Source organism: Rhea americana, unplaced genomic scaffold, assembly GCF_003343005.1.
Source record: "Rhea americana isolate MKP2758 unplaced genomic scaffold, rheAme1 scaffold_153, whole genome shotgun sequence".
In the NCBI taxonomy this organism is placed as follows: Eukaryota; Metazoa; Chordata; class Aves; order Rheiformes; family Rheidae; genus Rhea; species Rhea americana.
In genome coordinates, this window is record NW_028185628.1 from 774,894 (window position 1) to 790,402 (window position 15,509).

General features: G+C 38.4%; 1 protein-coding gene across 1 annotated transcript in view; it reads right to left on the bottom strand.

The window, feature by feature from the left end:
* Window positions 1–15,509, bottom strand: part of MCTP1 (multiple C2 and transmembrane domain containing 1) — a gene marked incomplete at its 5' end in the record, with an annotated part of 265,870 nt that overhangs the window by 165,805 nt on the left and 84,556 nt on the right. Inside the window, one exon of the mRNA XM_085299758.1 lies at window positions 3,443–3,557. Within this exon, the coding sequence (XP_085155884.1) occupies window positions 3,443–3,557 (115 nt within the window). The remainder of the gene's footprint in view (window positions 1–3,442; window positions 3,558–15,509) is intronic.

Below are 15,509 nucleotides of genomic sequence, written 5' to 3' on the forward strand. Positions count from 1 at the left end.
AAGCATGTTTCTGATTCAAATAAAACTTAATATAATCCCTTTGAAACACATTGGTTTAACATTCTTACAGAGTCTGCCTTATAAATGTTTTCATCAGTTATGGAATCTTGCATATTATTTCAGTTCTAAATATCAACACTTGRTTGCCATCTAAAACCTAATCATTTTTGATTTCCTTTGTATTAAATACTGTTCAAATTCAACACTTACAATATTGAAAAATATATATAACTATTAAAAAACATATGTAACTAAAGAGTTATTTTGATGAATATTCTCATTCAGTGGCATAACAATACTGATCTAAAAGACCTTTCAAGAATAACTTAGCTTCTGGCTATCTGTTTTACATACAAAGGCTTGGAAAATGCATCTTCAAACCTAAGCATATGGCTTCCTTTAGGAAGGGCAAAACTAAGCAGATGTTATAAACCCATTTAAGGTCACRACAGTATTTTGCCAGAAGTAAACACGTAAACTGTCTTACCGCATAGCTGAGCTGCAGCTATCGCATCACAGCACAATGGTACTTGGATAGAAAGCTGGATCAACTTTAAGATAGAATTTCTTGTAAAGATAAGGTTAAAATAAATAATTGCATTTCCTTCTGTCATAATGCACAAACAGGAGCACAAATATTGCCTGTGACAATGGCAGCTTTTAAATTTCCAGGATTTGAGAATGCAAATGCAAGATGTCGGTCCTCTCATGAAGAAAGGATGTTCTGTTCCTCTTTTGTTAGGATTATCAACACCACTATTTATCAACTAACAGTCATGATTAATGCAGGCCCTGCTAGCCACATAAATACAGCTGCAATGTTTCTCCTTTAAGCATGCTACGGTCTCTTTTTTGGGGGGTGAATTTGGGGAAAACAAGTTYGCAGAACATTCAAGATATAAGCATTCAAGTTTGAATTCCAATACTGCAATATGTTCAGTAGCAGGTTTTTGAGAAGATATGTGGAATTTAGTTAAAACACACAAGAACAAAAAGCCAAAATTAAAACCGAATTCTCTTCCACCACATACAGTTCAAGTATTCCTTTAGAGTGAAATTCACRGTACTGAGAAATGTCAAGTCTCAGGCTTTAAGTAGGGGATCTGGAAAAAGATCAGGAGGAAAGGGTTGTTATGTTGTTGTCTTACAGTACGAGACTTCCCTGAGACAGTTCTGTGGCAAAACACTCAACACCTAGTTTTTAATATCTAACTTATCAGTCTTACAAGCGCCATTTAACATTTGCATTCCTAAAGAAGCTTCCTGTGGACTGTCCCATAACTACTTTCTGACTTGTAACGCCTAATAGGAACCTTGCTGCAGCTGGAGCTAGTGGCACAGAAACACCAGTACTGGCTCTTAAAGCAGGTGCCTACAGAAAAAACAGAACAGGTCATGCATACATATCACCTCTCTCAACGTCCTCCTAGACGCCAAGGATTTGGAGCAGAGAGCGAGAGAGGATTTAGACAAAAATGACTTCCGAAATCAATCATCTTCCTCTCACACTTACTATTCAGCAGCTATCTCAACCCGTTAAGYGCCAGCCTACTGACCGCGAAGCTCCCCAGACCCCAGGTCTGCAAACACTCAGAATTTCTCACTCCAAGCAGCTATGAGCAAAAGGGAAAACGAGCAGGGACACAGCGCAGGACAGCCACGCCATTCAGTCACAAGTGGATGGGTCCTAGCTTGGGTCCTCCATACAAAGTACTGTTTCTGGAAGCAAGGTCCTGGAAGCACAGTCTCAACTCCGAGTTTCTGCAGCCTGATCGCTTGGGAGCAGGAGGGAGCATGTCTGCAGCACCCCACCCGGCCTAAAGCATCTTCTGTACTTTCCTATCTAGGGATAATTTTGGAAAAATGGCAATGCACATTCTCCTTCCTGACAGACAAACTTAGAGCAACTTGTTAAAACATCCTTTTGATTGCTGAGATAGAGGGCTGAGCTTTTTCAGGAGCAGGAAGAGATTCAGAAAGGGGACAGTTTCAAAAGCAAAACCAGTACTTGCTCAGTCTTTGGAAATAAGCTTGTAGGGGTCCTACCACCCAAAGAGAATTACAGGCTCCTAAACAGAAGGACAAGTACGCAATCCAACTCCAGCGTCTAGGCTCCAGGACTAACAGACACTGAAAAAACTCCCTTCTCATGATGTTTCCTCACAGGTAGTTCGAAGAGATTTCCTTGCTGCTTGACTGGTAGGCCTTTGAATTGACCTTAAAATGCTTAACATCTTACATAGTACACCTAGTGTTTCATTTGGAACCTCGGATTCCCCCTCAAGCAACAGATTTCTTATCCTGTGTTGATTCTAGGCCTAGGCTGTTTTACCTCACATATGAATCATCACATTTATGATCGCATTTTTATTCACTTTTAAATATCATGAATGATGAATATAAATGAATTACAACACCTGTCATTCAGAAACCAAGCAAGTTTCATGGATGTGCCTCTAGATCATGAAGCAAAAACACTGGGTATGTATTTTTAATTAATGTCAGGCAAAGTTTGCTAGGATATCAATCCAGCCAGAGCAAGAACATAATAATTATTCTTGCAACTGTGAATATATTAAAATTTCAGTTTCAAGGGCATAAATATGGAGTAATTTCCCACTAATGTAAACATGTGCTCCAGGTTTTTTACTGCTGTATTTGAGATCTGAACTTGGCCAAGTAACTCCACCAAGTTAGTATTGAAAGTTCTGTACAATACTATTTTTACAGTTAAAATTCTACTATGGCGCTCTCTCTCACAAGGAATATATTATAGCAAATCCAAAATAAACTGTAAGTCAGATTTATCACACTCAGCTTGCAGTTCAGGAAATGGATTACTGACTGATCTACTTTTAAATATAAGCTGCAGTTGCACATCCAGAAYCACTAAGGACTGCCAACCGTTTTCCTGTGGGTCAAAACACCTTTTTAGGAATCCTTTGTGTCTAAACTACAGTGTGCAGCATGTATTTCAGCGCAAATTATAAAATATCAATCTGATCAGCAGACTGACCAACAGGTAATGACTGAATTCATCATATATTTTGTTGGTTGTTTTTTAAACACATCTCCATTATTTACCAGTTAAACAGTCAAGTAACAAAAGTAGCTAGCAAGCAAGGCAGCAAAAATCTGTTCAGTTAGACTATCGCACCTTTTTTACAATGCAATAGTCCTAAAAGATAGCAAAATTAGCAAACAGTTGGAACAAACCATTATTAACTAAAATCTCATTAACACTCCTGTGTGGGTTTATATAGCTTTAGTTCCTTTTACTCAGTGCTTCTGAGAGAACCTTTACATAATTTTAAGCAGAGTTTAGCTAACACACTTGAAATTCAAATCTTTCTCTCTCAAAATTCAAGTTTATATGAGAATATTAATCAACGAACAGACGACTYGAGAAATACTGAGGCAATGTTTACCAGCACACACGTACCTCCACGATCCCGTGCTGCTAAATTCTGTCCTCTTCTTAAAGTAATGTCCAACTGGTACATACCGGGATCCGCAGAGGGAAAATCTGCATTACTAGTTCCAACTGAATTTGTTCTCTAGAGAAAGGAAAAAAAAAAAAATCCAGTTACTGATGTTCCTGAAAGTTTCAGGTAAGGTATATTTCTTCCTCCGGTATTTGCATTTTGTGGAATTTAAGACACAGCCTTCAGGAACACAAGCCTGTCCTCAGCACAACCACCCCRAGCATCGAACCCACTAATTCACATATCCCAGCCATACGCTCCTGGTCCACTGGAGTGGAACCAGGAAAGCAAAACCTACCTAGAGCTTACACTCCTACTTGGAGTGGTAATTACCTGTACTCTCAAACCCTCTATGTAATGGTAATAATCTAGGCACTGAATAAACATCTCGCTTCTGGCTATCCATAAATGCATTGTGATTTTTCCAGCTACTAGATTACTTTGTAAAATGTGTGTTTTGCTAGAGAGTTAGGGRAGAAAGGGGGGGGGCACATCATTAAATTCAGTTGTAGCTCTTCATTTGTAATCTGTGCCTTCTTAGCTTGAGGAAATGGTTCCTGTTTRCCAGGGCAAAGACAAGACTCCAAAAGCAGTTATTTGTATAAGCTGTAACTTGAAAAAATAAATAAAAAGCCAGAACCAAAGGAAGCTTCTGGACTGCATGTAGCCAGGCTTCAGTTCCAAATGACAGCAGAGAGAAAATAATTTCCTGGTATACTTTCGGAAAACAGGTCTTAATACATTCCTTTATAAATGCCTTCTGAATACACTTCTTGCCTGAAACATCATATTTAAAACTAGAATGGCTATGTCTATTATACATTCASAGTATCACAGAAGCTTCATATATTACACACATGCCATCACCACACAGTTTCATGCTAAGATATAAATTTTTAAGACTAATACTATCAATAATTTATTAAGTCCTCTACAAAGCAGGGAGGGAAGCAGTGATAGAGACATCTCAGAGAAGAACACAGGTCCTACACTACTCCAAGAAGACATTTTTCTTGTATTTCTCTTCCTAACTCTCTCCTCCTCCCACCTTAAGGGTAATAATAAATCTAAAATATTAACAAAAATCACAAAATAAAGCAAATTTAACACATGCTTTAGCCTTGTATGTCAGAGTCATGACCCTGAGCCTAACATACTACCTTCTGTTGCAACACACACACTGCTGGGCAAACCACACACTGACATGCTCATCAGTTCCACAGAAACAAACTTCCTTACAACCACTGCACTTGAGAATAATTTGGTTAGCTTTGATATCTTCTTTTTTTGCAGGGGAGGGAGGCAGAGGGTAGTAAGGAAATCTCTCAGTATTTATCTTACAGTTTTGCGGTGCCTTGGTCCTTTTAAAGTTTAACTGTTAAAGCAAGTCTGAAATTATCGTGAGACCTCAGGAGACTCCCACAGAAGTCACCCACAGCCTTTTTCTAAGTAAACATCTCCTCACTCATCGTCTTGCGTTTTCTTTTTCTTTCTTTTTCCCCCTCTCTAATGTACTGACCTCAAAGAGATACAAGGCTGACAATAAGCAAAACTGAAATTCCTCCCTGCTCCTGCCAGTCCTCATGCTTCCGTACAGCCAGAAATAAGGCAAACCCACGCTGCCCTGAGCCGCAGCCTCACCCGAGGGCCAGGAACAGCTCGTCAGGGCATTATGCAAGAAGAAACTTGGGTTTGGGAGTAAATAATGAGCAYTAAGATTTCCTCTTTCCTTCCTCTTTCTTGTCCTTCTATATGAGCTTGCAAATATAAAAGAAAAAAAAAAAGTGCTCTCAGCCCACATTTCTGATCTCCTCCTCGATTCCTTCCCACAGCAGTAGCTGCACCAACAACAAAGCCAAACAGCTGTGCAATTTTACAGTAAATCCAGTACTCCTACTGTGCCAAGTATTCACTGGTCAGAGCACAGTTTCAACTCAGTCAGGAAGAAAAATGAGGCCATTCTGCAACTGATGGGATTACTAAAATCACCACCATTCCCACACATCATTTTTATAGTTCATTAAAAACACACTGTGAAACAAAAATAAAAGTTAGAGTTATGATGATCAAGTCCTAAAAAACACTTTGACATATGCTAGTGTTCTGGTTGATGGCAAGACAGCAAAAGCTGAAGAACTTCTGAAGAAGAACTAAACCTCTTTTTAGCTCATTCAACCTAATTTCTTTACTCCACAGGTAAATAACCAGCTGTAAGAAGTGAGTGCATTTCAATACAAACATAAAAGAGGATTCTAAATATTATTGGAAATGTGCAGAGATTATTAACAGCATGTTATACAGGCTATCAACTGGCTTTCTGATTAACCACTTGTGCTTCAGATGGGACTTGCTACTGTTGGAGTTTGTCACATAGCAGATTTTTCCCACACATATGATATGACTGTTTTTAACTAGTACGTAAAGCTTCAATTGCAGTTATCAAGATTTTGATTCGGATAAAAGGTATTGATGAACTGTAGTCGGACTTTGCATATCTGTACAAATAAGTACAAATTTAAGATCATTTCTGCAGAATACAAACATCACTTAATTTAGCACCACATCATATATGTACACATTTATATGTCARTGTCCTGAATATGACTAGTTTACAACTCCAGGACATTCACTGTGGAGTTATAACTGTGTACAATGTCCGTCTTATCTTTTCTGTGAAAAGGTTACAGAAAAAAAGATTAAACCTTTCAAGAATCAAATACCAACACTGACCATTTATACCTTCAGAACAAGTGGAATATTTTTATTGCAACATCTGTACTAATTGCTGATTTTGTTTGAAAGCAATAAAAAAGCAAACTACTTATTTTCAGTATCAAACCATTTACTTTTGACAGCTTGCTAGATTTCCTTCTGCAAACTCAAATAGATGCACAAATAATAGCAAAAGATGTAAGCATATCAACATTTTTAAAGTTTTGGCATACATAAGTACACCTCCAATTGCTTGTTTCAGTTGAAGTACTAATCCAGCCCGGCAGCAAAGGAAAGCAAGCCACTATCGGTACTGACAAAGCAATCAGAAGAGATACAGCCAGGCTATATTGGTCMTATTGGGATGGAAAGATCTCAGTTTGCCACCATCCGTTCATTCAAAGCCTATTACAAAATTTCACATCCCTGTAGTTTCACTTTGAGACTAAGGTAGTGAAACAGGCATAAAATAGAACAACCACCAAGCCCCCTTCCTCCAGMGTGGTCAATTTATGCTTGAGTAAAGCAATCACAMCTTATTTTTGCACACTTCATCCTASCCCCTGCTCCCTCAACACAGGTCATCATGCCCCCTTGCTGCATCACTAACTGGAAGCTCTTGACCTGGACTCTGCTCCATGAGAAGTGGCTGCTGCAACCATCTTCTAGGTTCATCATGGTCCCTTACAGTCAAAAAAGTTCACCTACACACAAGAAATAGGTGCAGGGATTCAGACTAAGCTTTCCAAGGACTGAAGAAAGTCTGTTTTCTTATTTCAGTAAGAACTGACAAGTCTTCTCTGTTTTCTAACTATTTTTCCTCTTTTGACCCATATAAGTATTTTGCCTCAAACTCTTAGGTTGTTACTTCTGTGAAAATTAACATTGCGAACTACCATTTCAGAAAATTAACGCGAGTAAAAAAATTACAACATGGTGGTAAAATCTGGTATAAATAGAAGCTTCAAAAGTACGGGAGGAAAAGTTTTCTGCAGCGTACATATCTGCTTAGGGACTGGCATTACCAAATGCCAGATAAAATGGAAAAGTCCTTTTCAGTGAGCATTACTTAGTGCCTTTCTGGCAAGCATCAGAAAATGACAGGCTAACTTCCAGCCTCCAGAATAAACCTCTACTGCCATAAATTATTAATCAGGGTCAGAGCAAATGAAATGAAATGCAGACAGTTTTCAAATAGAAAAAAAGTCAGTCAGTAGACTGGTGAAGCAAAGATGAAGCTCTTCAGATGAGCCAATAAAAGATGCAGAATGTTTTCCCTTARAAGAATTATGGCTTCTTTTCTGCTAGCAATCTTCAATGATAGGTTYTTTTCAATAATCATAAAAATAGTAAAATAATTTTTAAAAGTTGAAATTGTTTCTTCAGCTGTATCTTAAAATACCTGAGTTTCTAGGCAGTGAAAAGATGCTTAACCTTTGATGACTCCTGGAGGCTTGCCCACTGGTTGTTTATCAATTTTCCAAGGTGCCAGTGGTTGCATTCTTTGAGTTTGTATTGTATGCATCTAACAAGCACTTCTTCTCAGCCTGCTTGACAAAACAGTCACATATTCATGTCGATAAAAGTTGTTTTCTAGTCCTGACAGGTTTTCAACAAAACACAATCGAAGAGAACTTCATATATTGAAAAGCGTGGACAGCCAACAATCTCAGAGTGAACGACTTCTTAGGGCGAGTATCAGGCAGCGCAGCGACTCTCTTTGATCAGTCATGGAAGATCTTCCAATTGCTTCCAGCTATAGGCAATGGGCTGTTACCACAGYTTCATCTGGAGACGGATGAAGAATTTTGTGTTATTAGCTGTTTTAGGCCTTGAATTTCTTAAGTGGGCAGCTTATGTTCAAGACTTAACTCTTCTGAAAGATGTTTCCCTTCTCAGTTCATGAGAAGATACAGTTCCGATTCGTTAATAAATTTGGAAATCTAGTCTTGTAATAATGACGCCCAAGGAGCCCCAACTTTTTAAAAGCGTTGAGAACTAACTATTCCCAAAGGACACCAGTGATAAGAATACATATATGAACCCATATATGAACCCTTATTTATTTACCAACTCTCCTTTTAAGAAACTTTTCCAAGCATAAGAGCAGCAAAAATAACACACTGTCATTTTTCAGGAGACAACCGTTTGTAATGTCCTGTGAATTTATATTGTGAAAAAAATTCTGGTTATTTCCTTAATGCAAATAGTGTCATCATCACAAAAATAAGCACAGTTCTCTGAAGATACGTTTGTTTTAGCATCTTTGATTAAAGGGTATCACTACAGTAATATAAAGAATTTCCAGAAGCAAATTAGTTYGTGAGCACCAATAAAGCCAGCATCATTCTAACTGCACAGGCTAATTACGAATGGACAATATTGGGAAATGAAGCAGAGAAGTAATGCACACTTAGTACCACTGGAATAAATATTCCCATCAACCGAGTTGATGCTAGCCTAACAATAATGCCAAAACCAAGCTGCAAATAGCCAGCTTTGCTGAAGTTGATTGACATAAGTGACAGGTTACCACTAGAAGGGATCCGTGGAATATGCAACTCTGGAGGACTAGTACCAGCACTGGTGACAGGTGAATATTTTCTACATTTCAGTGTATATGTTACTCATATAATCTAAACATTGTCCATCTTTTTAAAATAACTAATTACCACCATATTATTCAGCCTCCCTGAAAGCATATAGGAGTATTACAGTTCTTGGTCTTGCATCCAGACTAGAACAGTCACTGCCCAGACAGAGGGACCACTGCGTGGAAGAGTGGCTGGGGAGAACTGAAGAGAAAGACACTCCTCCTCCACACCCTACCATAAATTTGATCAGACCATTCACAGGTAGCTGTTCCTTATTAGTTCATCCCAGATCCACCCTGCAGACAGTGGCTCACATCAGGCTGGTTAGAGAGGCAATCGTCTACAGCGCAACAGGCATCTTGTGTTGCTGACAGTTAAGCTCACAATGAGTTCCCCAATGGGCAACATAATCTCAACTCCAGAATTCGATAAAATAAAAATGGAAGAAAAAGCAAATCAACTGACTGCTAGCTACAAAGTGTTAAGGAGAGCARAAGATACGGACTTGGAGAAATGAAGTGCTTTGACTCAAGCTCTAGCTATTGAGAAGGAAATGGCTTAYGCTTAGGAGTTATTTCTTCCTGTGTACCATCAATGGATGCAAGTATCTCCAATTTTGCCTCGTTCATCAAAGCTGATTAGGCAATTCTTCAGTTCAAGTGGACCGGCACATACCCAAACAGTGTGGAACAAGAGGAAGAACCAATCTTCTTCCACAAGCAGACAGCTTGCTAAAAAACTCATGGGTAGTCCCAAATAATCAGGGGCCTCTCAAATTTYGGTGGACTCCCAGAGGAAGGGCTTTCTTTGCACTGTTACTGATACACTTCATTTGACCTAGCTATGTGCAGTGGTTTTTCCACCTGGGTTAATCCTTTCAAGGAGGATCATTAGAACAGAATAGGAAGTATTCACGGCAGTTTGGTCAACAGTCTACTAGGATTTTTTGCAGGATCATTCCTTCTAATCCCATTCCCTATCCTGCCCCTTTTTTCCACTTTTATTTTAGAGGGAAATTGGGCAAAAATTGTTGATAAGAAAAACCTAGAGTCACAAGGGAGGCAGATTTGCTCTTAGTAGTTAATGAAGGGTAGTTTTATTCTTTCTAGCGTCTCCAGAGCTAAGTTAGTATACTAAATAAGGTGCGTAGTATTCCTAGGGCAAATTTTATCATCAGATTATTCATCTTCCTTATGAGAAAAGTTACCAACAGAGTATCTTCCACAGGAACGTTGACTTGTTTACTGGCCTGTCTTATATTTACCAGAATCTCTCACGACTGCTTACAAAATAAGCATCTCTAAATAAAATCTTAAAATACACTAAATATGTAAAAGACTGATGAATTAGAGAGTTGCACTTTAAAACATATTTCAAATATAAAATAAAACCTCAAATAAAGCTGTAAAATGTAAATGTAAATATGTAAAATTGTTCATGACCCCTGTTTATTTTTCACAAGTTCATTTTTCACTTTTAGCAGGTCACTTGGCACTTCATTATATAAAATGTATTTTATACATGCGCACGCACGCGTGTGTGTGTGTGTACGTGCGCACACACAGAATAAACAAAGTGTCTGCTGACTTCAGCTACCTCTTCTCAAAGCACTGTTGTACCTTCCAGTTTTGGTCAGGCTGGTAAAGCACTGCTGCCGCTGGTATTCAGAACACGCTTACTTTCTACCCTCTCAAGAGCAGATGGTTAAGACATGCATAAACACTGAATACTTCAAAATAAGCACATTTTATGGCATGCCTTTACATTGCGATGCTCCCATACACTAATTTAACCCTTTCTCCCTATACACTCCAGTCTTATTTTCCTGTAAAGCAATCCATTATTTTCAATGGTAGAGAAAGACATATTGCATATTGCTATATTAATATGAAGTTGCTTCCTTGATAAAGATCTAACATACCATGGTTCCTAWGTAAAAATAAAAAACAGCACCAAGAAGTTGTCAGAGCTTATTTTTACATCATTTAGTCAGTAAGTATTGTGCAAATATTTACATTATCAATTACTTAACCCCCACCACCACCACCACACACACTAGCCACAGTTCCAGTAAGTTAACAGCAGGAAAAAATAAAATTTAAAAARCACCTCTTAATACAAAATATACTCCATGATCATGTGTTACTTTTTGAGAAAACACTATAGCTGTAGGATATCCATACGTCATGAGATCTTCTGCGCAGACCATATATGATCCATAAATCTAAGAGACAATATGACAGCATAAGCATTTTTTTTCTCCAGTGGAGCAATTAAGTAACAGATTCTCTAAGGTCATTAAATCAAATTCATTTCCAGTGTAATTCTAGTCAACTTAATGTATTTGCACCAAGAATAAATTTGCTTTTAAATTACTTCACAGAATCTTAAAAAGGTCTTTAAATTCACCCCACTTAGAAAAATCCCAATAGTATAATCATTTTCAAAAGTGAAAAAAAAATCTGCTTCTGTAGAAGAAATGGAAAGCATCATGAAACAAATTTGATCTGATTTTCATCTGGGCAAAGTACTCAGTTCCCAGGACGATAAAAGAAAGAGTACTCCTGTGCCATTTTAGTTTTAAGGAGGTTACTGGAAGTTGCACAGGCTAAGTACATTTTTGCAAGCACACATGAACTTGCCCTTCTCTCTAYGTGATGCACCAAGTGCCTGTATGAATGGGAAAACAAAACTGGTCTCTAAAGGGATTACACTCAGGCTCCTTTTGTATTCAAAAAGAATGTTAAAAGCCTAAAAACATCATTTCTTGAAGCATTAAAATCATCTCTGCACTTGCTTTTTCTATTTTTACCAAAGACTAAGTCTCGAGCACGTATAGCACTACCTGGTTTCTGACAGCTAGCGTTTCTGTTACCTCCAAAGAAACTCGCAATAGTCAAGCACAGACATCCTCTCCCTGGCCTGAAGAGTGCAGAATCACACCGCAAGCTCCCTCCRACACTGCACACGAAGGATAACTCAGTCAGGAACCGGAGACAGGCGTCACATCCATATCAAAGTAGGACCTAGGAACGATGAGCTGTCTCCATTTCAAAAGGAGATAAATACCTGCAGCCAACGTGTGCTGTATTCATCACTCCCTCCCTCCTGAGGACTCATCATCACTCGCTGTGGACTACATACACTGTCTGCATTTTCACAGCAGAAAATCATACTAAAATATCTCTGRTAAGTTTATCCTTATTACTAATAATAAAGAATACACACACAAGTAACTCAGGTTACTCAGTAGCAGTTTTATAACAGGGTTATAATATAAACCTAGTAAAATACAGCTACTGGAACACAGCACGAACTATACTGAATTAAGATACAGTGACAGAGTTGCTATAAAACAGGACTAAACTGATGCTAAAGGAAACTTCCTTACTGCTTTTYGCACTTGTAGTTCAAAAGACAAATGTTAGAGGACAACCTTAGAATATAAATTACAAGTGGCAAAAATATTTTAAAAGATTCCAATGTCAGTCAGTCTTACAGTAAAAGCTAGATTTAACTGAGCATGCATTGCCTAGATACTTAGACATTTTCAGTTACTATTAAAGAATGAAAGTGTTACAGCCATAAAATTATTTAAAAATCCATAAACGYCTAAACAGAATTTGAGTATTTGAGAGTAACGGGGAAGAGGGAATGGCAATCTTCAATCAAGCCCRTAAGCAATTTCGTAAACAGACGTTTCTGTTAACCCGGAGAGCTCAGCATGAGAATGACAAAGGTGATACAGCCGTACTGTCTTTCGGAGACAGAAAGCCTCCTTATTCTAAACTAGAGCCAACACGAGGGTGCCCATAAGCAACTGGGGCTACTTGCTCTCCATTACCTTCGATTTCTGTACATTTTAAACTGAAGAATTATTTTTTCTCATTCTGTATTACCCACTGAGGGCATGCAACTTCCATCAAAAGCATACAAAYCCACAGTTTTAAACTACCTACATTTTGAAACATTTTAAAGCAGAACGCATTTAACGTTACATCAGAGCACRATACACTTCACAAAGAAACCAAATTCCTACCTTATCGGGTGCAAACCAAGAAGTTCCTTCAGCTTCCAGCTCTCTCAAATAGTGTCACAGGAGGGAATCAAACATCTTTTGCTGCACAAAGATACTTGCAAAGCTAAACTACCCTTCGGAGCTGACAACCTGCTCAGCAACACCGCTCGCTCCTGGCTGGTGGCAACAGCTCTGTGCAAACAGCCCTCAACTACTGCTACGAAGCGAGTGCTACTCGGAATGAAAGTAAGATGAAGTCTCGATACGCGAGTAGGTTTCCACACATATTCGGAGGAAATGACTCAACTACCTCCGCATCTTTAAATGCCGAAAACTGCCTCCTTCCTCTTCCCCCAGTGCAGAAGATAGCATACACTGCAAGGTTTGGTTACTTGTTTATTAAATAGTGGCATGAACCAAATATGAAAGATTCACCTGCGGAGCATTTAACTTCAGAACAGCCACGCACAGGTTTTTTTTAAAGAATACTTGAAGTGGGGAAATAAATATTTGTTTTAATAAATGAATACATGTTTGTTTTATATAAATGAAAGAAAATACATACTTTTTTTATCTCTTCATACTATCTTTGAAAATATTCTGAAATTAAAAAACAATATTCAGACAGCATCTAATATTGATCTCTGTACGTAAACATCAGAGAAATTTCTTTTTGGTCATTACATTCACAGAAACACCAGAAGCTGAAAAAGAAGGAATCAAGACGAGAATTATGAAGTGAAAAATAAAAGAACAGTGTAGATTTTATTTAAATGAGTCTCAATATTCACTGCTCTAACCAAGTAAGTACAAGTATTCCACTGATAGCTGACAGGCATCATTATTTGCATGGCATTAAAGTCTATCCAGTTTTACATACCTTTACTATGACATTTAACAGGATTTCTTTAATTTTTCACCCAGAGAAAAAAAATCTCGTTTTAATTCAACTTGAACCACTCCTTAAAACCCCTGCGTTTCTTTTACACTTTGTGGTCAGTTCTATTTCTTTAGCATCTCTGTATCTCAGACCAGACTGTTTCTAATCTAAAGGATCTGTTTTCTAAATTTTAGTTTGCCTTCATCAAGCATAATCCTCCCCAGCAGATGAGAAATTAGAACAGTTCTGAAATGCAGATTCTCTCTTCCTGCCTTCCCCACTCTTGTAGAAGCCACTTGATCATTAGGACACCCTCTTGGATTGGCACAGTTTACAGTGGAATATGTCAGTTTAATTTAAAAATTCAGTGGTGTGACTTTGAAGTACTGGTTTTAAACGGTATGGATGGCCAGAAAGCACTCAGACTGTGGCCAAAGACCCAAATCGTTTCTCTTAGGAAGTCCTTGGGGGGGAAGAAACACTAAAATAACTGTGTTTATATAAATATATATACACATACATCACTCACGGGCCTAATGAAAATCCATTAAAAGTTCCAGGCTGTTCCTCAGTAGAACCTTTCGACAAAAGGAAATACAGTTTGGCACAGTTACTTCATATCAACCACCTGGTCTCGTACACAAGCTGGCTACAAAGTCGGAACAGTCCACCTCTCTCTCTTTCTTAGATCAGTTTATGACTTCAAAACGGTGAAGTTTAGTATGGTTTTGGCACTCGCTTCAGGAACAACCACCACCAAAAAAGGTCCAAAAACCCCACAGCCCTAAGGAAAACAGACCAAACATCAGATTCTCTTAGAGAACCAGGCAGTGACTACAGGTCCCGAAAGACTTGGATCAGATAAGATGCACTAAAATAATACATATCACAGGAAATAAATGTGGAAGAAACTTCAAAACACCATCACTCGCATGGCACGGGGGAAGAGCAGTTACATAAGATATTACTGAAATCTATGTGCCAAGACCTGAAGATAGCTTACATTTTGGCAGTCTACTTTCAACTACTAGAAGTAATGCAACGAGTACAATATCTCCTTTCCCTACTACAAAAATATGCTTCTCTATAACAGCAAAGTTTTATTATAAGTAAACGATAGGCAGCAATGGTTTTGCTTTTAAAATAAGGATCTGTACAGCTTCTCAGGCTTCGGCTTCATACATGTGCCCTTGCATACATCACTTAACCCCTCCACGTCTCATTTTCCATCACTGAAAGCACAGTAGTTAGTCTCCCTCACAGTACAGATGACCAGCACAGCACTCAGACTGCTGTGGAGGGCCCACAAAAGGAACAGGAACCCTTGTTATCTCCCTTTCTCATTTAACAAGGCTACAGCTCCAGAGAACAGTGAATTCATTTTAGTAGCACATGTCACTGTTCTCACCTAATGGCCATTTCTAAAGAATCTCCTATTTTCCAAAATGGAAAAACAAGCAACAGAGGACAAAGCACTACAGAAAGCAAGAAAAGTTAAGCTTTGTATTTGTTTTGTTTTCTTAAAAAGTAATGCCATCTAACACTGCTGTTCGTCCTCAAAATTTTGAGGGATAGTGCTCCTAACTAAAAAACACTAAAAGATACACTCTTAAACATGGCCAAAATCCTTCTGGGCAGAGCTGTGTGTGGAAGTGGCTGGAAAGATGATGAAATAGCCATTGCCTTTTATGAAGATAAAAGGCACTTGGCTGCTCACAACCTTAACACCACGCTGGAACGGAGATGCCATTGACAGGGACTCCAACAAGCTCCTTAATTTTGCGGATAAAATGGGGGAGGGAGAGATCACTAGCTTCACC